The sequence below is a fragment of the Pteropus medius genome, unplaced genomic scaffold (assembly GCF_902729225.1).
Source record: "Pteropus medius unplaced genomic scaffold, Ma_sr-lr_union100, whole genome shotgun sequence".
In the NCBI taxonomy this organism is placed as follows: Eukaryota; Metazoa; Chordata; class Mammalia; order Chiroptera; family Pteropodidae; genus Pteropus; species Pteropus medius.
The window spans coordinates 2,958,527-2,981,509 of NW_024349801.1; the positions used below are offsets into that span (position 1 = coordinate 2,958,527).

At 48.2% G+C, this 22,983-nt stretch overlaps 1 protein-coding gene across 7 annotated transcripts in view; it reads left to right on the forward strand.

Moving 5' to 3' along the window:
* Window positions 1–22,983, forward strand: part of CA5A (carbonic anhydrase 5A) — a 75,763-nt gene that overhangs the window by 4,923 nt on the left and 47,857 nt on the right. Inside the window, exons 1-2 of one of the 7 annotated variants that reach the window (XM_039888705.1) lie at window positions 8,441–8,730; window positions 13,269–13,466. In XM_039888705.1, coding sequence (XP_039744639.1) covers window positions 8,574–8,730; window positions 13,269–13,466 — 355 coding nt within the window. In that variant the 5' untranslated portion in view covers window positions 8,441–8,573. Of the gene's footprint in view, window positions 1–8,440; window positions 8,731–13,268; window positions 13,467–22,983 lie in introns of those variants that run through there. The other 6 variants (XM_039888703.1, XM_039888709.1, XR_005658587.1 and 3 more) reach the window with 6 other exon arrangements.

Sequence of the window (22,983 nt, forward strand, 5' to 3'; positions counted from 1 at the left end):
GGCGGGGGGAGGAGAGGCGCCGGCAGGGCCCAGGCGGTCGGCGGGGCCTAGGGGCGCTAAGGGGGCGACCCGGCGGGGGGAGCGGGCGGTTGGCGGACCCGGCAGAGCGTCCGGGGCGGGGGCGGCGGGCGCGGGCGCAGCGGCCGGAGGAGGGCGCAGGGAGGAGGGAGGAGGGGAGATCTCGCTCTCGCTCTCGCCCCGCGGGAAGGGGGAGGTGGAGACGCGACCGGCTGCGGGAGCTGCAATTACCGTGTGGGCTGCGGAATTCTCGTGGTGTTTGTCGGGGAGATGCGATAATGGCGTCCGTCCTCGCGAGAGAAGCTGCCGCTCTGCGCAGGCGCTGCGAGATGCTCCCCGCGGCCCTCCGCCCTGCACCGTCTGCGCAGGCTCCCCGGGCGGGGCGCGCCAGGAGCGGGGGCGGGGCTAGAGGCGGGGCCTGCTGTTCAAGGCCTTCCGCGCGCGCTTTCGCCCGCGTCCGCGACCGCCGAGCATGCGCACCCGTCCTGCTCCCGCGCTACAGTTTGGGCCCCGTAGAGGTCTTACTTGCCCATGGTGCGCTAGGGCTTCTCACTTGCCCATGAGAAGTCGCGTTTGTGGGCTATAGAAGTAATTTGCATTTTCTTTGAGACTGAATGAATAGGAATTAGCGCCCACCCAACGACTACATATCCCGGAGGGCCCTGCGCGAACTGCGAAAAGTGCATTCTGGGATTCGTAGTCCCGGCGTCTGCGCTATACCTGCCGGTACTCGTAGTCTCCCCTTACTCCGGTCGCCCGGCCCGCGCCGCAGGCTGCTGGGACTTGTAGTTCAGACGCTTGAGCCGGCTGCGTTTGGCCAGTGCTGCCGCTTCCGTCCTGCCAGCGTTCCCCCAAAGAGTAGGTGGTACTCCAAGGTCCCCAGTTTCAGTCACACGGTCTTGAGTGCACGCGCTTGGAAAAAATATGTTAATTGTACGTGATATGTATTTTGTATGTAATTAATGTCATATATCGTATGTGCTTACGTAAATATAAACTATATTACATATGAATATAAATGTAACATGCATGTGAATATATTTATAAAGCATAAGTGCGTGTTTATGAGTACTCATAGGAAAAAATTCCCTGACAATACTCAGCAATGTTATTCCTGCTTACTGTCATCGCCATTGCTTTTCATGTATACTGGGATTACCATTACTTTTCATTTTTCTTCTTTTACTTGTTTCTATTTTCCGAGTCGTTTACATTGAGGAAGAATTCCTTTGATCATCCAAACACAAGACCATGAAGCTATTTCATTTGGAAAAGAAAATGCTTTACTATGAGTTTCTTGCTCATTTCCCTTTTGCCAACAATGAAAAACTTGATTCAGGACAGCAACCAGCTGTGCAACCTTGAGCGACCTTGTTGAGTTAGAGTCGCTTCCAGAATGAACACTATGGTTCTGCTGAGGCTGGTCACTGGATTCCCTTACAGGAAAAGTGCTTTAAAGAAATTCAAAGAACCACAGAAAGGTCAGCACTGGAAAAGATACTGATATGGAAATGAGATATGGCCTATATAGAGATGAGAAGTCCAAAGAGATTGGAAAAATTGCACAGCAGCAAGGTCACATGGCTGGATAACAGACAAAAGCAGAGTTTGGAATCTAAAACACCTTGATCTGGAGTCTGGAGTCTACTCAGAGTGGGGAAAAAGGTTACAAAAGCTAACCACAAAAATCCTGAGAGAGGCATGAGGGTAAAAATGTTCTAGCGAGCTAGCTATGCCTTCCATCTGCACCTCTGCCTCAATCACGGCCAATCTAAACACTTAACTATGTAGGAAATCTTAACATTCTGCATCTAACTAGAAAGCAGATAAACGTAGTGTGTTATTTTTCATACTATTCCATAATATCACAAAGTCCTTGCTTGCAGCTTCCTTGCAGGTGTGGTTTTGCTAGCTCCTTCCTGCCTAGGCCTTGCACGTTGCTTGGCTCCAAGCCACTGCTGACTAAGTCATGATCAGAAATTAAAGCAATCAAATTATAATTGTGCCTATGCTGGAGTTGTTAACTTCTCTTTTTTGTTTTCCATGTTTTAGATTTATTTTTTATTTTGCTGCCCAGGAAGCTCAAATAGAGGAAAGTATTATTTAATAGTCACATCTAGCTGATTAATCATGGTTTAAAAAAAAAAATTAAATAACTTGAAATAGGCAAAGACAGCTTTCTACCAATGAAGGATCGCTTCTCGACCACAGAGGACCCTTCTCCTTGCCAGTCAATTCATACAAAAATCCAATGGAAGTTCCTGGAGTTAATTAGGCTGAAGTCACATTGGTGGAGGTTTTATAGAAAGAGACGGAAGTGTACTCTGGCTTGGATTACACCAAAAATGGGGGACCACTTAGATGTATGTGTACTGGGCATTTGCAAAGATTTCAAAGGCTGCCTCTTCAAAACCAGGCCATGCTCACTTTAAGCAAAACCTGGAATCCTTCAGAACAGTCCTGTTCCTGAAGATGTCACTAGGATGGAGAAAAGTGGATTATTCATGAAGCCCTTAGTTGCCCAGGAAATGTCTAGAAAACTAAGCACAGCTATCCATAAGAGCAGATGCATATGAGCGGGTCTGACCTGGGCTTTGAACCCAGGCTATCCTGTACCGAGTTGTTGAGGCTTCAAACTCACAACTCATGGGCATTTGGGCAGGATTCAATAAAGAAGCTTGTAAAGGGTTTAGCAGAGGGTATGATTCAGGAAATAATCATATTACCATGTGTTGAGGTCCCATGTTTTGAGCCAGGCACATCTTATTTTAATCCCAATTTTTTGTGAAGAACATGAAGTTCAGAGAGATTAAGCAACAGTCCCAAGGTCACAGGCCACCACCATGCTAGAACTTTGAAGGATGTGGCAGAAAAGATGATTAGAATGTGGGCTGTGCAGGTCTTCAGGTCCTTGTTGGCCAAGGGATGAGTTTTATCTTGATCTTCAAAGTAATGGGAAGCCTTTACAAGGTTTGGAGCAAGGTTGGATATGATCAGATTTGTGCTTTCAAAAGTCACTCTGGCCAAAGTGTTGGCAAATTGGGAGTGGGGACGAGGGGTCCTGAATGGATCTGAGGAGAGCACTTGAGGAAGCTGTGGCAGGCATCTGGGCAAGAGATCACCCTGAACTGGGGTGATCCTAGGTAGAGACTGAGATGCAGAGAAGTGAGCAGAATCAGGAGGTGAAATTAATAGGACATGACCACGAATTCAATATTGAGAGCAGTAAGGGAAAGTGGGCAGCTGGGATGCCTCATTGGCCTATAGACATGTAGAACTGGATGGATGAAAGTGCCATTCTCTGAGATGGGGAACTCTGGTCACCACTGGCCACTGGTTGCCATGGCCATAGGGACTGCCAGGAACAATCTCAGCACCTATTGGGAAGAAATTAGGTTTTGGGGTGAACTGGAGTCCTGGAGATAGAGCCCGTCGGATAATTCAGGGGAAATGGGAAAAAGCAGCACCCAGCACCCTCTGTAGCCCCATCTCCCCCTGGAACAGATTCCACCCAGACCTGGGAGAGGCCACAGCCACATGTTCTGGGCCATTAACAGATTTAAGGACCGGGAAGTGGTGTCAACAACATGACAATAGGAGGTCCCCCATCATATCTTCCCTCAGCAACAATAATTTGACATCCATCCATAAGCAGAAGTGCCTTTGTTGGAACTTTGGGATTCAGGTAGGAGACTATGAAACCCTGGTGGAGCCCCAAACCAAGGAGGGCCATTTTGAGTCGTCTGCCCCCTAGTGGCTGACTAGCGGAAAGACAAATACTGTATAATCTCACTTGTGGAATCTAAAAAAGTCAAACTTATTAAAAAAAGTCAAACTTATAGAACAATGGTTGCCATGGGCTGCAGGGTGGGGAAAATGGGAAATATTGGTCGAAGGGTACAAACTTTCCGTTGTAAGAGGAATCAGTTCTGTAGATCTAATGTACAGCATAGCGACTCTAGTTAAAGATTAATTAAGACTTCCATCACCTCACATAGTTATTGTTTTTTCTTTTTGTGATGAGAATACTTAAAATCTTAGTAAATTTCAAGCATAGCGACTCTAGTTAATAATTCTGTATACTAAGATCTTAAGTATTCTCACCACTAAAAGAAAAACAATAAATATGTGAGGTGATGGAAGTGTTAATTAATCTGACTGTGGTAATTCGGAATGTGTGTGTGTGTGTATATATATGTATATATATAATCATTTTGTTTGTCAATTATACCTTTATAAAACTAGGTTATAAATATATTTTTTTAAAAATTTTTAGAGAGATAAGGACCCTACCACTGATGCATGGATATGATGTCTTGTGGACCTTGGAGAGCTACTTAAACTTCCAGTGCCTTAGTTTCTTCCCTGTAAAACGGGGTGATAAGACCTCATGAGGTAGCATGGCTTTGAGTACAGACTCACAGGGCTTCCGCTCCCAGCTCCTATTGCCTCGTGTGGCTATGGACCAGTAACATAACATCCCTGGCCTCAGTATCCTCATCTGTAAAATGGGACCAAAAAAAATCTACCTCACAGAGTTATTTCTGAGTTTTGAAATTGACCACGGAAAGTGCTTTTGGCACAAAGGGGACACTGATACTTTTTGTAAAAAATTGTGTTGATACAAATGACTTAGACAATAATACTACTACCAATGAAATGATACTACTACTCCTAGCCCCTGGCAACCACTGATCTACTTTCTATCTCTACATATTTGCCTATTCTAGACATTTCATATAAATGACATCACACAATATGTGGCTTTTGTTTCTGACTTCTTTCACTCGGCATAATGTTTTCAAGATTCATCCATATTGTAGCATGTGTCAGCGCTCTGCTTATTTTTCTTAATCAATAAACTTTCTTTTATAGAGCCGTTTCCAGTTCATAGCAAAGTTGAGCAGAAAGGTGCAGAGATTTCCCACATACCCCCAGCCTCTCCACACACAGAGCTTCTCCCATTTTCAAAATTCCTCCCCAGGGTGGGGCGTTTGTTACAAGTAATGAACCTACACTGATACATCAGCATCATCCAGGGGCCACAGTTTACACCAGGGGTCACTCCCGGCAGTATACGTTCTTTGTAACTTTTGCTAATATTTTCTCCTAGCCTGTCGCTTGTCTTCTCACTCTCTTGACAGTGTCTTTCACAGAGCAGAAGTTTTTAATTTTCTTGAAGTCTAGCTTACCTATTATTTTTTCCACAGATTATGCCTTTCTTGTTGTATCTGAAAAGTCATCGCTGAACCGAAGGGTCATGTAGTTTGTCTCCTATGTTCTCTTCCAGGAGTTTTACAGTTTTGCATTTTGCAGTTAGGTGTGATCCGTTTTGAGTTAATTTTTGTGAAGGGTGTAAGGTCTATGTGTCTAGATTCATTTTTTTGTATGTGAGTGTCCAGTTGTTCCAGAACCATTAGTTGAAAAGACTATTCTTTCTCCATTGTTTTACTTTTGCCTCTTTATCACAGATCAGTTGACTATATTTATCTGGGTCTATTTCTGGGCTCTCTATTCTGTCCTATTGATCTATTTGTCTTTTTTTTTTTGCCAATACCACACTGTTTTGATGACCGTAGCTTCATTCCTTTTTATGACTGAAAATTGCATTTTGCAACATACCACTTTTATTTATCTGTTCGTCCATTAATGGACATTTAGGTTATTTCTACTTTTTGGTTATTATGAATAAAGCTGCTATGAACATTCGTGTACAAGTGTTTGTGTGGATATAAGTTTTCATATCTCTTGGGTATTTTGCCTAGGAATGGAATTGCCAGGTCGCACGGTAACTCTAGGTTTAACGTATTGAAGAACTTGCTTGACTTCCTAAATGACACTGTTCATTGTTGTGGGTGAGCAAACGCTGACTTCCTGATTCAGAGCCATCTCAGCTCATGCCTGCTAGAGCAGAGGTGAGCTGTTTCCACTAAGCCCTGCCCACGTTACAGATGTGCGAGCTCAATAAATGATTGTTGTTTTCAGCCACTAAGTTTTGGAGTGGTTTGTTAGGCAGCAATAGATAATTGGGGCATAGGCTTCCGGGCATACTTTCTTTCCCAATCAAAAAATTTCCTTGTACCAGGTAAGAATTTGGAATAGGCAATTGGCCAGTGCCTGTGCACCTTACATGTACATATGGCCGTGAGTAACAAACAGCCACGTGGTAGCATTCAAAGAGATAATGAGCTCAAGGCCACATGCTTGAGCCCTGCCTGTGCCACTTTCTAGCTAGGGAGAACTTAGACGATGCAAGTCACACTCTCAGCTTTGGTTCCTTCATCCGTAAGATGGAGACTAAAATGGACCTTTTGGGTACTAAGTTAGGGTACTTTGGAATACAGAGGGAAAAAATTTTAACTGGCTTAATAAAAGGAACTTATTGATTCATATAAATAAAAAGTTTGGAAGTAGACTTTAGGATATAGGAATAGGAATCGCTTGACTAAGCAATGTCATATTCTCTCTGTGTGTCGCTTTCTCTCCTCTTTGTAAACCAGTGTGACAACTGGACTGACCCTTGTGGTTTTTATTATGAGGACAAGACCCCCTTCAGCAATAACCATTGGGAAACTTTGAAGAAAAAAAAGTTTATTATTTACAGGCCCTGGAGCATATGAAGCATGGGAAGAGAAAGAAAGACAAGTAGCCTAAATAGTCAGTTATGGTATTTCCATCAGAAAGAGGCGCATGATGGTATAGACTTATATTTCATGGAAATTCCCAGAAGAAGTCACAAGAAACTGCTATCTGCAGTTTACTCTGGAAAAGAGACTTTTACTTTTCACCTTTAAACTGTTTATACACTGTATGGCTTTTATATTTTTTTAATGGCAGAGGTTTTAGTTTCTACTGTCACAGTGATTAAAATGATGTGCGAGTCAGCTGTGAGGGATGTACAGGACAGGACGAGTTGAGTTGATAATATTTTCTCCGTAAAGCAGAGCCCTGGCGTGTGGCTACAAGGAAGATAGGGTAACCCTAGACCCACAGGGATGGCCCACAATGCAGTCTATCTAAAGTACGCAGGCCGAAGATGGCAGGGCAGCCTGGGATGGCCGAGGACGTGCCCCTAAGAGCAAAGGGGACCTGTGAGTGTCAGCTGCCCAGCTCGCCAATGCCAGGGGAAGCCTGCGTTCATTCAGGGCCTGCAGCGTAGTGCTTGGCATGTAGTAATAGTAGTGGTATCGTTCTAAGCTCTTTACTCTTGTCAATTCATTAAACCCTCACAACAATGCAAGAGAGTGTTTTTATTTCCCCACTTTACAGATGAGGAAACAGAAGGCAGACAGGAGTGAAGGAAGGAAGGAAGGAAGAAGAAGAAGGAAGGAAGGAAGGAAGGAAGGAAGGGGAAAGGAAGGAAGGAAGGAAGGAAGAAAGGAAGGAAGGAAAGTTACATTTCTGTAATGATTCCATGGAAAGAAAAGCATATATATTCTAGAGCTGTTTTTTGTTGATTGCAACAAACGCAATCGAACTCATGGGCCAGTCAGAGAACTGAGTGAAAGCTACAGACCAAATTATCCACATGATCAATGGCATTCTTGGGTTCCCAGGAGCCCACAAGCAAACTCAAGGTTCAGAAGCCCTTTTCTATGGGGTTTTCCAGGTCTAAGATACCAAGATTCTGCAATAAATTATGATATCCCTGCCCTCTCAAAGATTATAAATTTAATCTCACTAAAAAGATTACAAACTTCTGCAATCCTGTGGACTCCATTTCACAAGCAAAAAGTATCTGCGTAATAAACGGCTCTATGGTCCAAAGTAGGTTTGTTTGTTATCTGGCATCTGCAAATATTATAAATTGTATAATAAAGAGAACCATCTAATTTACTGTCCAACTGCGGGGACTTTCATGCATGAAAGGGGCACTATTAATATTTATATGAAAACAAGATCCGCAACCTGGGAATGTCCTGGGCCAACCCAGACCGCGTACTTAGGGCAGAACGAATTTGTATCAAATCATATCTGTTTTCTGGAAAGTGGGGATGGCTGCTTTTCCAGGAGCCCTAGGCAAGGAGGTCACCTGCTCACCTGCCCCACCCACCCTGCAGCTTTGACTGATTCCCATCCCTGCCCTTTTGAACCTATCACTCCCTATACAGACACACAGCATGGTTTTGAGCCTGGTCTAGAGTAGTCTGAGTCCAGAGAGCCACAAGGCTCCAAACTAGAGGTCAACACTAAAGAGCAGGGACTTCGCCCTTGTCTGTGTGCCCTCACCTGCTCCCCAGCATGGGACTCACAACAGGCCTGCTCGCCTGGCTCGTTCACCCAGCTGTTTACCAGAGCAAAGCACAGTGACCCCAGGGGCCTGGCCACTGTGAAGGGTACTCATCCCAGCACGCCCACCTCTTAAGCCAAACAGAGTATCATCCTAAAAGCTGGGATGGGCATAGGTTGAAATTTAACCATCAGGCTCATGGTTTGGGTGAGTTTTTACAATAAAGTGTGGGTCCAATCTACTCCACCGTTGCCCCGATCAAAGTGAGGACACATAGTATGACAAATCGCCCTCTTTGTTGGGCTCCACGAGGAACAGATCCAAGATGCTAAGAACCCCGATGTTGGGCAGGAGCCGTCCCAAGTCCTCAGATTTCTCCACTTTGACCAAACAGGTGTGGGGGACCCTACGAAGTCGTCGGCTAACACCGGAGCGACGGTGTGCTCAGCTTCCCTGTGCACAGAGAAGCAGGAACAACGCCTGTAAGTAGAATTTCTCAGATTTCTTAGAATCCTTGAATTTCTGCAAAAGCAATTTACTCTTTGTCTAATTTTATGGTGTCTTTCAAAATGGAAGGCAGTCTGGAGCCAGAATGCTTGGGTTTACATATCTACTCTGCCTCTTTTCCTATGAGTGACCTTGGGCAAGTCCTTTAACCTCAGATTCACAGGGTGATCGGGGAGGCAAGAGACTTGGAACAAGACAGGTAGCAAGTGCCCCGCCTTCCCCACCAAGACAAACGAGATAGAATGAGCCAGTCGTAGAGAACCAACCGCCCCCCGCCCCAGCAGAAAACGTTCTCAGCAAACATGCAATAAATAGATCACCCAGCCAGTTCCATCCAGAGACCGCCTCGCATCAGCCTCATCCTGGCCTTGGCATAGTCAATACTCTGTGAACTTGGAAGTTGGCTTCTGATGTAAATATTTCGCACTTTCCCGGATTGGGCTTCAGAGCTCGGAAGCGTGGGCTTCAGAGGCAGTCGCCCCTGGGGGTGGGCACAAGTGACACTCGTCCGTGGTGAGAGCTGGGCGGGTTTTTCACCTCCCTGAACCTCAGTTTCCTCATCGATAAAACCAAGCGTTGCACGGAGCCGTGTAAAGATGAAACGCGAGTGGAAAGCCTGTAACACACCAGGCTCTCAGTGAGCTTTATCAGCTCTTTCCAATTAATCTGTTGGTCTACACCTGAGGACGATGCCCAACTCTGTCTCGAAACCACAGGACAATTTACGGAGGCACTTTGGTTCCACGTGGGTTCCTGTTAGGCTAGAACTCGGGCCTGTGAAGGTGAGGGTGGGCAGCTGGGATGTGCTGGCCCACATCCCCTGGGGTCAGCTCAGGCTCGTGCTTCAAGAGGACTGCTGTATTCAGGAACTGCTGCAGGTCTCAGACTGCAGGAAACCCAAGGAGTCCTCCAGGACGTGGCAGGAAGAGCAAAACTAAAGTCATCAGGATCCCCATCAAACCCTGTCCCCTGAAGGGATGGAATGCAAGTTTAATCCCAAACCCTGACCCTGGTCCTTTCAGTTACCCCCACGCTCAGAGTAGGGTTCCCAAGTCAGTGGCAGTAGCTCCTGGGAGCTTGCTAAAATGCAGGACCTCGGGCCCCACCCCAAACCACACAGCAGCGTATATGCTCATATAGAAAATCCCTCCGACACCAGTTCCCAGAGAGGCAACTGCCAGGAGTGGTTTGCAGTGCAACCTTCTGACACTTTGCCCCACGCACACAGAAACATGTGTTCACACATACACAGGGTTTTTCAAAAAGTGAAAAGTACCGCACTTTATGTGTCGATCTGGACCTCGGTTTTCTTCACTTAACTGTGGATGTCTCTACAATTGTCTCTCAGTACCTGTCCCCTCTAAGTACTTAGTACGACCATGAAGAGCTTCAGATCACCTAGATGAAATCCTGGCCCCACCTCTTTGTGGATGCGTGCCCCTTGGCAAGTTTCTTAACCTCTCTGAGCCTCAGTTTCCTCACCTGTAAAAGGTGGGTGGGTAATAAGAGTACTTATCACACAGCGCCATTGGAAGCACGAAATGAGACCAGCACCTGGCACCTAGCAAACACTCCCCGCACATTGTTACCACCATGAACCATCATATGTATGTTCCTGTTTTTAACCATCCTTCTGTTTGAGGGACCTCAGGTGGCATTCGATTTGTAACTATTACAAACCATACTTTCCCACATCTTTGCACATCTGTGAAGGACAGAGTAACAGAGTAACTTTGTTTCGAGCGCCTAAATTGGTTTATGCTGCAGTCTTCAAACTGCTGGCGGGGGAACCCTCGGATGCTGTTATTTCAGAGTTCCACGGGATCTATTCTGCCAAACGGGGAAGACTTGAACTTCCCCCAAAATTCGGTGTTTTGTTTATTGGGATTCAGCAGAACATTTCATTTGGAGAAAAAAAAAAAGAAAAGTTTGTCACTAAAAATGATTGAGAATCACTGATGGTTTTGGTCCAGAGAGAAAAGTTAACTCATTTATAACGTTTTAGTTATAAAAGTTCAGAAATAATTTCAGGGGCCATTTTGTTTACGCGTCCTCTGGCCGTGTTTCGATGTGTGTGGAAACTACCTTTGACCGACGGTGCATATCTCCTCCCAAGTCTGTGATCGGTGACGTCCACCTTGGAAGCTTAAAATCGACCAAGTTGGGAGCAGTCATACCGTTGTAACTGGCAAACACTACACGTCAGGGCTTCTTATGCCCCGGCAGAGCTGGTTACTAAACTTTCACCAGCACACTGTTGCGTGTTCCCAAACATTTTAATAGGCATCTTACTCATGTGTCTGCAGGGTTTCTTGGGTTTGGCTCGCCCAGGCTGGGCTGGGCTCCAAGCTGGGGGTGGGATCTGGATCTGTTAAACGTGTCTCTCATGCTTGCCTGCACTGGGGCCAGTGCCGGACCCACTGGAGTTGCGCTATGAATATTTGTCGCATGATGGAAAAAGAGGACAACACTTTACCTTTGTTACTTCCCATCAGAGAGATGCTTTAGTTACGCAAAGACTTACTCTACTGACACCAGCTTTGGCCTGGAGTTACATGGCCGATTTGAGCAAACATTGGAAACCTATTCACAGTTCAAACGGCGTCACCTCTTTGCAGGCCATGATAGGCAACACCCTTTTACTTGGCGGCAGGGATGGTGTTCGACACACGTGTTTTGTGGTTGGCAGACCCTTCGTGCAGTTCCATGAATGTAACCTAAAAACGTCCCTCTGCTGAGCCTTGCACCTCTGTGCTGGGGGCCTAGCTGAGTCCTGGGTTAGAGAAGGTCGGCCTCTGCGACACTCAGCTGCTCCCGTGTTCCATCTACGTGAGGGGTTGGGCAGCCGGGTTGGATCCCCATTTCCCCGCGGGGATCTGTGCGAAGGTGGTTTGTGAGGGCTGCGCTGTTTTTTTAAGTGTCACTTCCCATCAGATACCATCGTGGTTTGTGCAGCTCAGAGGGTTTTGGGCAGAGAACAGACAATGGAAGGCCTGGCACGGCTGGTACAACTCTGAATTAAAGAAGGGGGCTGGAACAAAGGACACTCAGACAAGTGTCCAGGCCGATTATTCAGCTCTGAGTCTGCTGTTATCCATTCAGCCGTCATGAAAAGGAGAGGCCAGCAGGAGTGCAGGATGTGCCCGGGCGACACTTTCCCTGAGCACAGAGAGCCATTGCTTTGGGGGCTGGACGGGGGTATCCGTGGGATCAAAGTTCTCTGCTAATCTCAGCCAACCTTCTATTATTATACACCACTACTCTGGTTCTTACAGGTGAGGAACCTGAGACGGGGGGGAGGGGACAACGGGAGAAGGAAAATCACCTGCCCAATAATTCGGGTAGTAAGTAGGGGGAGCTGGGTTATTAGGACATAAAAATATGTTTTTCCCCCTACATAATGTTGAAAACTTTAAGATAAAATTAATTGTCAACGCTTAAACAGGGGCAAACTTCAAATAAAAATAGACATTTTCATCCTCTCTCAAAAAATCTAAAATTCTGGCAACAGATGCTGCCATGCTCTCCAGACTGCCACAGAACCCACCTCTCTCTGCCGCCTCCCAGCGCCAGGGTGAGAGTCAGCTGCCTCATTTACATGTCTGGCCTGGCCTGGACAAGCCCCTAGTCTGGATCCCAGGATCTCGCAGGATGACTGCCAAGGTCCCGTTCTGCCATCGCAGCCTCCACCTCTGTGATTCCGTGAGCACTAGGTCTTTTGCACGGGTGTTTTTGCCCACAATGGGCCCAGATGGTCCTGTCCCATATGCAGAAAGCGGTGCCCCTTCACTCTACTGCCCTCCGGGTTCTGACTCTGTGCCCTTCCCCAGCTCACTGTCAGACCTACGGGTAAATTATTTTTTTAGAATTTGTATATACGGGATTTCCTTCAGCAACGTGTCCACTTTTACAGGGAATGCAGACACATGAATCTAATGGTGAAATTTCAGGCCTTGGGTGGCCACTGGCAGAAGGGTGGGGGTGGGGTTCCCTCAAGGGTCTACAAAGAACAGAGAAAGCCCTGCCAGGTCTGGGTGGCAGCCCAGAACAGTGGGAACCTCCGGAAAAGCGGGTAGAAGGGCCATTCTGCTTCATTCTCTTGCCTCTGGAGTACTTCTACCTCCTCCTTGTGGAAGCTTTTGAAATGTCTGCCCTATCATCCAGGCGAGCTGGATGTGATGAGAAGAAGTTTCAAACAGCTCTGTACTTTGCCTCCCTCCCCACCAGCTGCCCTCCTCACTCACCTGCTTACCTAGAGCTGGACTGGAACCACTGGGCATAGACTTCCTGGGACCACACTGTGACATTGGCCACAGATCAAAACCAAATCACATAGCACAGAAAAATCGGTGTCTGGAAATGGTCCAGAGCGGGCATGGAGCAGGAACCCTGCACAGGTGGGAGGATTAGCGGCTGACTGTCCGCTGGACCCCAGGCTCCATGCAGGGCTGGCTTTTCTGGGATCTCTGCCTTCTGCCTCCGAGGCTCAAGTGAGGCCCTTCTCTGCCTCCAGTACACCCCCTCTGGAAAGGCCCGGTCTTCGTGCCAGGGGGCACCCGGCAGTCCCCCATCAACATCCGCTGGAGGGATAGTGTCTACGACCCCAGTCTGCAGCCCCTCCGGGTCTCCTATGATGCGGCGGCCTGCCTCCACATCTGGAACACCGGGTACCTCTTCCAAGTGGAATTTGATGACGCCGCTGAGGGGTCAGGTGAGCCTAAGTTAGGGTTTGAGGCCTTTCTCTTCTCCTGTCACCTCCTAAGAGTGGGGTCATGGGCTTAGCAGAGAAGGGGATGAAAGCTTTGCTTATTTACATAGTTTGGGGACAAAGGACAGCATCGAGGAGGTGGGAACAGGAGAGTGATGCTCATTTTAAAGATTGTAACATTAATCACCCACATTCACACCTTTTAACTGGGGACAAAACTATGAACAAAGTTAAGTCTTTTCCCTCATGGATTTACCTTCCAGAAACTGGGGAAGAAGAAACTTTAAGCTAAAAAAAAATGCAAATATATTGCACATCAGAGGAGAAAAAACAGAGCAGGGCAGAAGAGAGAGGCATGGTGGTGGGGAGGCCTGACGGGGGTGGGAAGGGGAAGGAAATTGTGCCAATGATGGGGCGGGGCGTCCGGAGCCTGTTCACCTTGCTGATTCTTACTCAGAATGAGACAGGCTGCCAGCAGACACTGACCTGGCTGATGTTTTAGATGGATGTCCAGCTGCTGTGAGGAAGAGGAGGAGAGGAGGTCAGGGGTGAAATAGGGATCAGAAGGAAGCTGTCTGGGATGGCCCTGGTAGAGGGCTGTGGGGTGGGTGGACAGGGAGACTGGAGAGAGGCCCCAGAAGCCACCGACCGGGTCACAGTGCTCTGGAAGGGTTTCACGTGAACAAGTTCATTAAATCCTCCCCAGGATGCCCAGGAGTTTGGGATGGCGGCTCCATCAGGTTGGGGATGTGTTTTTCTACTCCTATGATGCTTGTTGGGATGGGCTCCTCAATTCCAGCTGGCGTTTTTTCAGCCCCTTTTGGTATCATCATAAGCCTTGTTTACACCAAATATCCATTTTCTTTCTGGAACTTGGGAATGTTCGTACATGCTGGGCAGAGGGTGCCTACTTGACGAGCCCCCAGTGAAAATCTTGGGCACCAAGTCTTCTATGGGCATCCTTGGTGGACAATACTTTACATGTATCATCACAACTCTTTGCTGGGGGAGTCAGTGCGTCCCCATTGGTCCACCAGAGAGGACACTGGAAGCCGGCGCCTGGTCTCCACCCATCGCCAGGTGCACCTTTTCCCTTGACTGATTTTGCTTGCATCCTCTCTCTGTGATAATCAGACTTCGTTTCAGCCCTCGGCTTACATCCTTCCACATGCCCAGTTATTTGTTCATTTACCTGTTGCCCTGGCAGGGAGGTAAACTCTGCAAGGGAACCCCAAACCATGTGTGCCAGCTTCCTTGGAGCCCAGGGAGAGGGGCCGGACAGCAAGGGAGGCCCAGCCTCACCGCAGACAGACTGGATGACTGTGGCAGGGGGCAGAGAGCCCTCTTTCGCTGTGCAGGCCTGCAAAGTGCTTCACACACACCGTGGCTCAGGCTTTCCAGGTCACTGGCCGCATCTCACAGGTTGAAAGGAGCTCATGTTTCCTGAGCAGCCACCTATGTGCCCAGAGCTGCTCACAGTTCTTGGTCAGTCTTCACGGTGACCCTCAGGGACACTTCCCAAGTAGGGCTCCCTGAATGCAAGGGATAGGAGCCCCAATTCTGGCCAACATAAGCAAAGAAGAACTTCTTGGAAGGCTAAGCCCAGCTCAAAGAAAAAAAAGGGAAATTTGGACACCCAGATCTCGGAAAGCACAGGAACCAGGCCAGCTCAGGGTTCTGGGGGACAGAGCTTATGCATTTGTTTACTTCTGTTCCAAGTTCAAATTCCCAAGGAGCAACTGCAATGGGCTTTTCAGGTTTAATATGGTTTGTATTATTTTTAAATATTTTATGCAGCTACTTGAAAAGAATGAATAAAGAATAATAGTTCCTGACCTGTTAACGGCTTGGTTAATAGTTGCTTGAATATACTAATAATTTTGAGAAAAACAGATATGGATGTAGACGAGTGGCTGCGTAATTCATACACCTCCTCTATAATTTTTATGTGTAGTTATGGGTCTTACCAATATCTATATAACAGATTTATTTTCCTTTAAGTCATAAAATATGAAAAACTTTGAAGGTTACTTTAGACTTTTGTATGAATAGTATTGAGATACATTTGACAAAATAATTCAGATTCCCAGGGGAAAGGAACTGGTGGCCGAGCTTGGCACTCACCCAGTCCCCAGTCAGTTGGGGCACCTGGCACTCTGATCCGTATCTTCACCAAGACCACACTCTCAGGGAAGTGGTGGTCCTGGGGGAAATTGCAGTGCCATTTCTAAAAGGGGGAAGGTATGCTGGACAGACAAGCAAACACCTTCCTTAAAAAGCACCACCATCCAATAAATAATAGCACACACAAAAGGCACCACTGTAAAGAGTACTGAGGTCGTGCTATGCAAGAGAAACGGAGGCTCAGAGGGGAAATGACTCACTCGGGGGTGAGTGGCAGGGGAGTAGAGCGACAGGTGTAAGCCCAATTACTGCTGATTCTAAAGCCCCCATCAGTCATTCGCTGGCCTCCGTCTCCTTGTCAAGGGCTTCACTCAAACAGATTTGAATATGACTTGTAACAACCACATGAGACTCATATTATTCCCCATTTGACAGCTGAGATAAATGAGGCTCAGAGAGATTCATAGCCAGAGGTCACAGAGCCCTCACGATGACAGTCTCTGCTCTCCAAAGAAGGGAATTTTAAGAGCATGAATCCTCTGTGGAAGGAATCTGTATCCAACACCCACAGGGTTTGGGCACAAGGCCAGGGGTGCTAAGCTAACATAAGGGAGGAAAAGGCTAGCATACAGTTGAATGTGGTCAAGCTCACGTCAGGTCCCCAGGAGAGCCAATGGCCCACTCAAGGTTCAGGTGGGCTCCTGGCTCAAGCACAGCCAAGCCTGTGTCCAGTGTGCACACTCAACAGGAGGGCCAGTGGTGAGGTTATCTGGAAGCCCATCCCTCTGCCACCAGCAAGAAGATGCTCACGCCTGGACACTCCTGACAGGCGGAGCAGGGGCATCTCTGTGATGCTTCAAGGTCCCAATTGTTTACATGATTTTTATTTGGGTGTTTTACAGCATGTGTGCCTTGGAATCTGTGTCCCATGGGAGCTCAGGGTCAGAGTTTAGGCTGGGAAACTAGATTATTGCAGGTGACATTTATCCCATGAATTTTACTCAAAGCTTGAATCATAGGAGTGAGCGTGGCCAGTCTGAGCAACCCTTCCTCTGCCTTCAGTGATTGGTCCAGGAGTGGGCATGTGACTCAAGACAGGTCAACCAGAGCCAAAGAGTTTTTCTTGGAAATGTTGAAAGAGAACCTCTTTCTGCCTGCACTGTGCTGGGGTCAGGTGCAAGCCTGGGCCTCAGGGGAGAGTAAAGCCAAGAGGTGGAGAAAAACGGAGGCCCGAGGCTGCGGTCAGGGCCTCTAACTGCATCTGTGCCTGAAACCACATCAGCCTCTTTTTTGCTTCAGTCACTTTGATTTAAGTTTTGGTCACCTGTTTCCAAGAGTCTTAACACAAGTAGCCAAAGAGTGACTAAGAGAGAAGAAATAGAAGGGAGACAGCTGGAGAATCAACAGTTTCAGTCCTTTTAATCTTTGCTCAAATGTAATTCATCTGTCGGCTGGGTCTGTGCCACCCAGGGTGGAGGGAACGCTGGCAATGATCTGTTTAACTTGACCCACAGAGATTAAAGGTCAGAGCATGGTGCTTTAAGACTCTCAGACCCATCCTACTGGAAGCTGGGCCCATATAAGCCTGGCCCTTTTGAGTAGATGGCTATCCAAGTGCTGGTAAATGTTTAGCAACTGGCCTCCTGGGGTGCGAGGTGGGAACAGGGCAAGAAGCCCTGATTTGTAATGTTTGCCACTTTCCGTAGCGTAAACCCGCCCGCACAGCCGATTTCAAGCTCACAGTGCGAAGTTGCTGATCGTGAGTTGGGAAGAAACATGGAAAATCAGTTCTGAGGAGGCGATGCGAGCCGGCCTCGCCTGTCACTGTCTGATTCTCTCTTCCCTCCAGTCCTGCTGCCCTGATCTCAAATCTGCTCTCCAAGCAAAGGCATTCACGGTACTGGTTAAGACTTCCTTTGTGGTGCATGTGGTAGAAACTCAACTCAAACTGGCTTAAGCAAAGAAGAGAAAAAAATTTTATCTCAGATCTGAAAAGTCCAGGGCACGGATGAGTCTACATCCTCTCCCTTTTGCCTCTGCCTTCCCCTGGTGGGTTTGTTCCAGGCGGGGATCCCCAAATGGGTCAAAGATGGCAGCCTGCAGTTCCTGCTCACCCTCCCAATAGAGTGGCGCAAAGGGATCGTGCCACTGTCCCAGCAACAGCAGCATCAGCCCCAGGGCTGGTTCCCATCACCGAGCTCTGGTCACTCACCTTGGGTGAGCCAGTCGCAGTGACCTTGAGGGTGAGCCACCCTGGAGCAAGGTGAGGCTGAGAGGGGAGAACCACAGGGTGCTGTGCCCAGAAGTGAGGTCAGGCCAGAGAGGCACACTCAGTGCTGTCTCCACTGAGTCTGATGTCCTTGCTGTTGACCCTGAGCTGACCTCAGCCCCCCCTGATTCTCATGGCTCTCAAAGTCCAAGGCTTTTGTGCCCATTATTGCAGCCAGGCCTCTGCATTGACCCAGTCCTGACCCCCACTGTTTGGCTTCTTCGTCACTTTCTCAGTCTGGTTCAAAGGGACCCACCCCGCCCTGCCACAGACCGAAAGAATTATCTGAGTGTCTCTCCTCGGCCACATAAATTAGTTGGATAATTCCCCCTGTGGCTCATGTCCACACAGGCCAATCTGGTTTTACTTTACTTGTCATTTTCCCCCAAGCCCGGTTTATTCTTTTTCTCCTACTCAATTTCCCATGCTCCTGCACGCCTCCCTGCCCCCCATCTCTACAGCTCATTTTCCAGCCTCTAGACCTCCCCTTTTCAGATTTTCTATCTTTTTCATTCACCTCTATTGGAAATTGGGAGCTGCCAGGAGCAACAGAAATGGCAAACACAGCCGGAAGACGGAAAGTACTAAAAAAAAGTTTTACGGCAAGAAACAGAATAATGAGACTCTCATAATGTTTTTTAAAAACCTAGATGCACAAAAAGGAAATGCCTTATGAGCAAGAAAGGAAGTGAGTAGAGCAGGCACACATGGGCTAAAAGCGATCACTTAGATTGGGTAATGCCGATAGGCGGGATCCAGAAACTCAAAGCGAAACATAACTGGGAGGCTGAGGACATTTTCCGTCTTCGTGGAAGGTTCCAGCAGTTTTTCCAGCGGGTGAGGGATACAAGCACTTGGAGATTAACGCCAGCCAGCAGGGATGAATAACAGAGGTGGAGGCAGTGCACTTTCCAAGGAATGTGAGTGGCCCTGAGGCCAAGGAAGAAAGAAGAAAGGGCTGGCAGAGCAGGGAGAGGCTTTATAGGAAGGGGAGCGAGGGCAGTGAGGGAAAATAGCGTCCAGCTTCAAATGGCCCTCAGCCATCAAACCCCACAAACCATTTCAAAGGCGAAGGAAGACCCCTTGTCCTAGCTCAGCACAGTGATCCTTTTCATAAGGAATGATAGCTCCATTTCCACCTGCTGGGCATGTTAGTGCAGAAAATGCATCAAAGGTCAAGGTTCAAAGACCACAGATAGATCCCACTCCTCCTCGAGAAGACACCCTGTGTCCTAAATTACTGCCAGTAGTAAAAGTCACCACTGCTGCTAGTGCTCGCATGTGACTAATCAATGCGCTAATCGGCATATGGTTTTCAAGGCATTTTAATTCTCACAAAAACCCCAAGAGATAGATAAACATTCTCACTAATCAGAAGAGGACAGCCGTATCAACATTCAACCCAGAGCTGTGTCCAAATCCTACTCCCTCCTCACCCGCCACAGAAAAATGCCAGTGCATTTCAGTTCCGTGACAGCGTAGGGCCTGGCTCCAGGGCGCTAAGAAGTCCTGCTGTCCCCCGTCGCACCCACTCAGCTGAGTGGAGCGAGTAGACCAGCAGATGGTAAAATGCCTCTGTCTTTCATGCTAGACCCTTCTTCTTGTGGAGGAAAGGGTCCTGGGCTGCCCTCCAGCACCCAAGTAACAACCCATCTTACTTCTCAAGGGTGGAGGGTGGACAGCATGGTGGTGAGGACCCAGCTGTGGGGCCGAAAGAACAGGGCGTGAGGCAAGTTCCTCTGTTTACCACCTGGGTGGCAAGAACATGTCATCTGACCTCGCTGATTCTCAGTTTCCTCCTCTATAAACTTAAATGGGACGCTGGCTGGTTGGTGGGCGGATTAAAAAAGGACCCGTGTGAGGCGCTTCATGCCAGGAGAATTAAGCATTTGATCAATGATGGCTTTGCCTACTGTGGTTCCTTCAAAATAAAATGATCAAAGCAAGGCCCTGGCTATGTGCTCTTTTAATGTTTTCCTCAAGAGCGAACACAGAGAAGAAGCAGCTGCTGGCCAATGCTGAGCCTGGCTTTCTCTGACTATGGAGGACTCCGTGTACTTATGTGACCTGGTCAGTCGGCTGAAAGGAGGACAAATGGAAACTCCAAGCCTGGAGGCCCCATGGTGACGGGTGAGCAGCCTTTCTGAAGGGCCACTTACTTGCCAGGACAGTAATCAGCAACTGAGACATCAGGCACTGAAGCCATAGCTTGCTAATGATCCTTTCAACATCGAAGTGAATTTTAAGTGATTTGTATAGCTGGGCTGATAAGAGGATAAAAGGCCTTTATCCTCTAAATGACAATTGATAACTGTACCCACTGCCAAGAGGTCCCAGCTGGGAATCGTTTCTGAGAGCTGAAGTCTGCGCGCGCCACGCACCATTGTAGAATCAGCAACTGGAGCACAACGCAGGAGCTTAAGGAATGTTTGCTCCTGGAGTGAATGAATGCATGACTGACAGGCCAGTGTGACTTTCGAGTCTGCAGAATTCGCTTCCATCAGTTGGGGATCTTCAGGTGCAAGGCAAAGAAACTGACTCAGCCCACATAAGCCTAAAGGGAGCTGACTGGAAAAATCTGGGGCTCCCCCTGAGAAAGACAGGCTGGAGATTGGGCCTGGAGATGGGTCAGGATTTCGGCAGCAAGAACTGCTTTGCCATCTCTCCATGCAGAACCATAGTCCCAGGGGACTCTTCCACCGGTGGGGTTAGGTGAGGTGCCCGCAGTGAGGCATGAACTGGTGGTTCCAAGATTATGCACAAAGGGTGAAGGTGGTTCCCGGAAGAGAATCCCGTGTGTCAGGAAGAAAACTGTGACTACACGGTCTGAAGATGACACCTTGACTGGGATGAAAGAACATGATTATCACACTTTTATACTGGGGCAGTCATTTTTCACTAAAAATTTGTAAACTGGCAATTATTTATCTACTTTTTTTTTTAAATTATGATTATTTGTTTCTTCTCTCAGGCCCAGAGCATGAGTCGTTTCCAGGAGGCAGAGGTGTTAATTTGGAGGTTGCGTGGAAGTGTGGTTTTCTGAGCCTGTCCCCTCACCCAACCCGTGGAATGATAATCCCTACCTAGAAAAACGTGCTGCCCACAAGGGCCCATGAGCCCACTCCAGCTCCAATCTCTCCTTCCCCCACCAGGCCAAGCCAGGCGATGTCACTGGCCCAACTCTTTGTTGGTGTCTTCCTCCTTCCCTACAGTTCTCCCCACTTCTTTTCTTCCCTCTGCCCCTCCCTGCACTTATCTCTTCCTCTTCCCCTGCATTGTTCCCAGGGCCCCCACCCCACACTCTGATGGCACCCTCCCCCCAGCCTCCCCCTGCATCTGGAGTGCCGCTGAGGCTGAAGAGGGCTCCCAGTCACATGTGGTGAGTCTGACTCCCCATCTGGTGCCAATGCTCCTGAACATTCCTGTGATTCATCATCACCTTGCCCCTAAGTGTCCTGGGAACTGTCTGACGAAATGCTGAACAGGAATCGATTTGGAAACAGGAAGGTCCATCTGAAATTCTTAGCATGTAACATCCGTGTGGTTCCAACCCCTGTTCTCCTTCTCTATCACTAGGAACACCGCTCACCATTGCCTCCCCCAAACCACCCAGGAATTAAATGGTCTAGTTCTGTACAAGAAGCCACAATTATAAGTCTGCAATAGAGTGGCTCAGGTCATTTACTAAGCACTTAATGTGCGTGGAAATGCACTAAGTCAAAGAACCTTCCCGGATGCAGTCTTTGCTCAAAGATCTCAAGTTAGGAAATACGTGAAAAGGTAAAGAGAAACTAAGTCCCGGATGGAGAAGGCAAAATGCAGGCGCTCCCACTCCCTCTCCCATTCTCGCAGCAGACATCGCCTGTGGATCCCGCCCCCTCTCGTGGTTCTGCACCTGGGGCCTAGTAACCGTGTTTGCAAGGCTGGCGTGTAGAACGGAGCAGGCCGCTACTCCTCCCAAGCATTTTGCAAGGCAGAGGAGACAGTGGGTTGTATACAGCGTGTGGGGAGGAGGCGGAGAAGGAATAGGCCTATGTGTGGCTGGGGAGACCACCTAGGGAGAGGAAGGGAAGGAGAGGTGGGTGAGACTTAATGGGAAGGGGACAAGAAAGAGGAGACATTTGAACGGAGCCTCGGTGGAGGCCTCGGAAGAATTGGAGGATTTCCTGAATGAGATGCCTAGTAGATTTCCCTAACACAGGCCAGCCTACCGCTAAGACTGTCACTCTTCAGGACTTTTGATGTTGGCCTTGTGATTGAAAACGATGTCAGTGGGCAATGGCACTCAGGTTCCTGGCGCCCCAGCATACTCGGGGTCCACATGGCTCCACCACGGTAGGCTGTAGACTACTACCGGGAGAGGACTCACACAGCCAGTTTCTCCCTGCACACCTGCCTGCGGGATGAGGTTGGACTCAGGCCAGGAGAGTTGAGGAATCAAACAGTTGATGGCTTGGGCGAATCTTACATGATGTGCCCAGTTTTCAAGACCAGACATTCAACGTATGTTGGCAAAGGCTCCCCTACTTGCCCCCTGCCAGCACCTACCCCTTTACGCCTCCGAACCACCCTTCACTGCTCTCTGCACAAATGCTACCTTCCAGCCATTTGGCCTTCCATGTGGATCATCCCGGTGGCTTCTCTACCTCTTGTTCCCAGCTGCCTAGAACCAACCAGGTTCCTTTTCATTCTTGGGGCTGAGCTGAACCACCACTTCCTCAGGGACGCTCTACGCCTGTTTAGGTTCCCCGCCAAGCACCCCATCGTGCCTGTCGCGACTCTCAACTCTCGTAACCGCTTACGTTCATTGCCCACTTCCTGTCTGCCTGCCCCTCTTGATTCCCAGTTCCAGGAGGGCCAGGTGGCATCTGCATCAATCTCCCTCTTGACCCTTAATCCTCAGCACAGGCACGTGGTGGAAACTCAGTGAATATTTGTTGAATGAATGAATGCTATTTCCTCTTTTGCTTCCGTGAGCGGCTGAGCCCCTTCTACTGGACACTCTCTTAAGATATGTTTACCCTTCAATGTCTTTACATGCAGGTCCTAACTTGGGAGAAATAGCGGCTATTTCAGGTGACTGTGAATCTCTGATTTGATGATGATGGTGATGATAATTTTAATAAG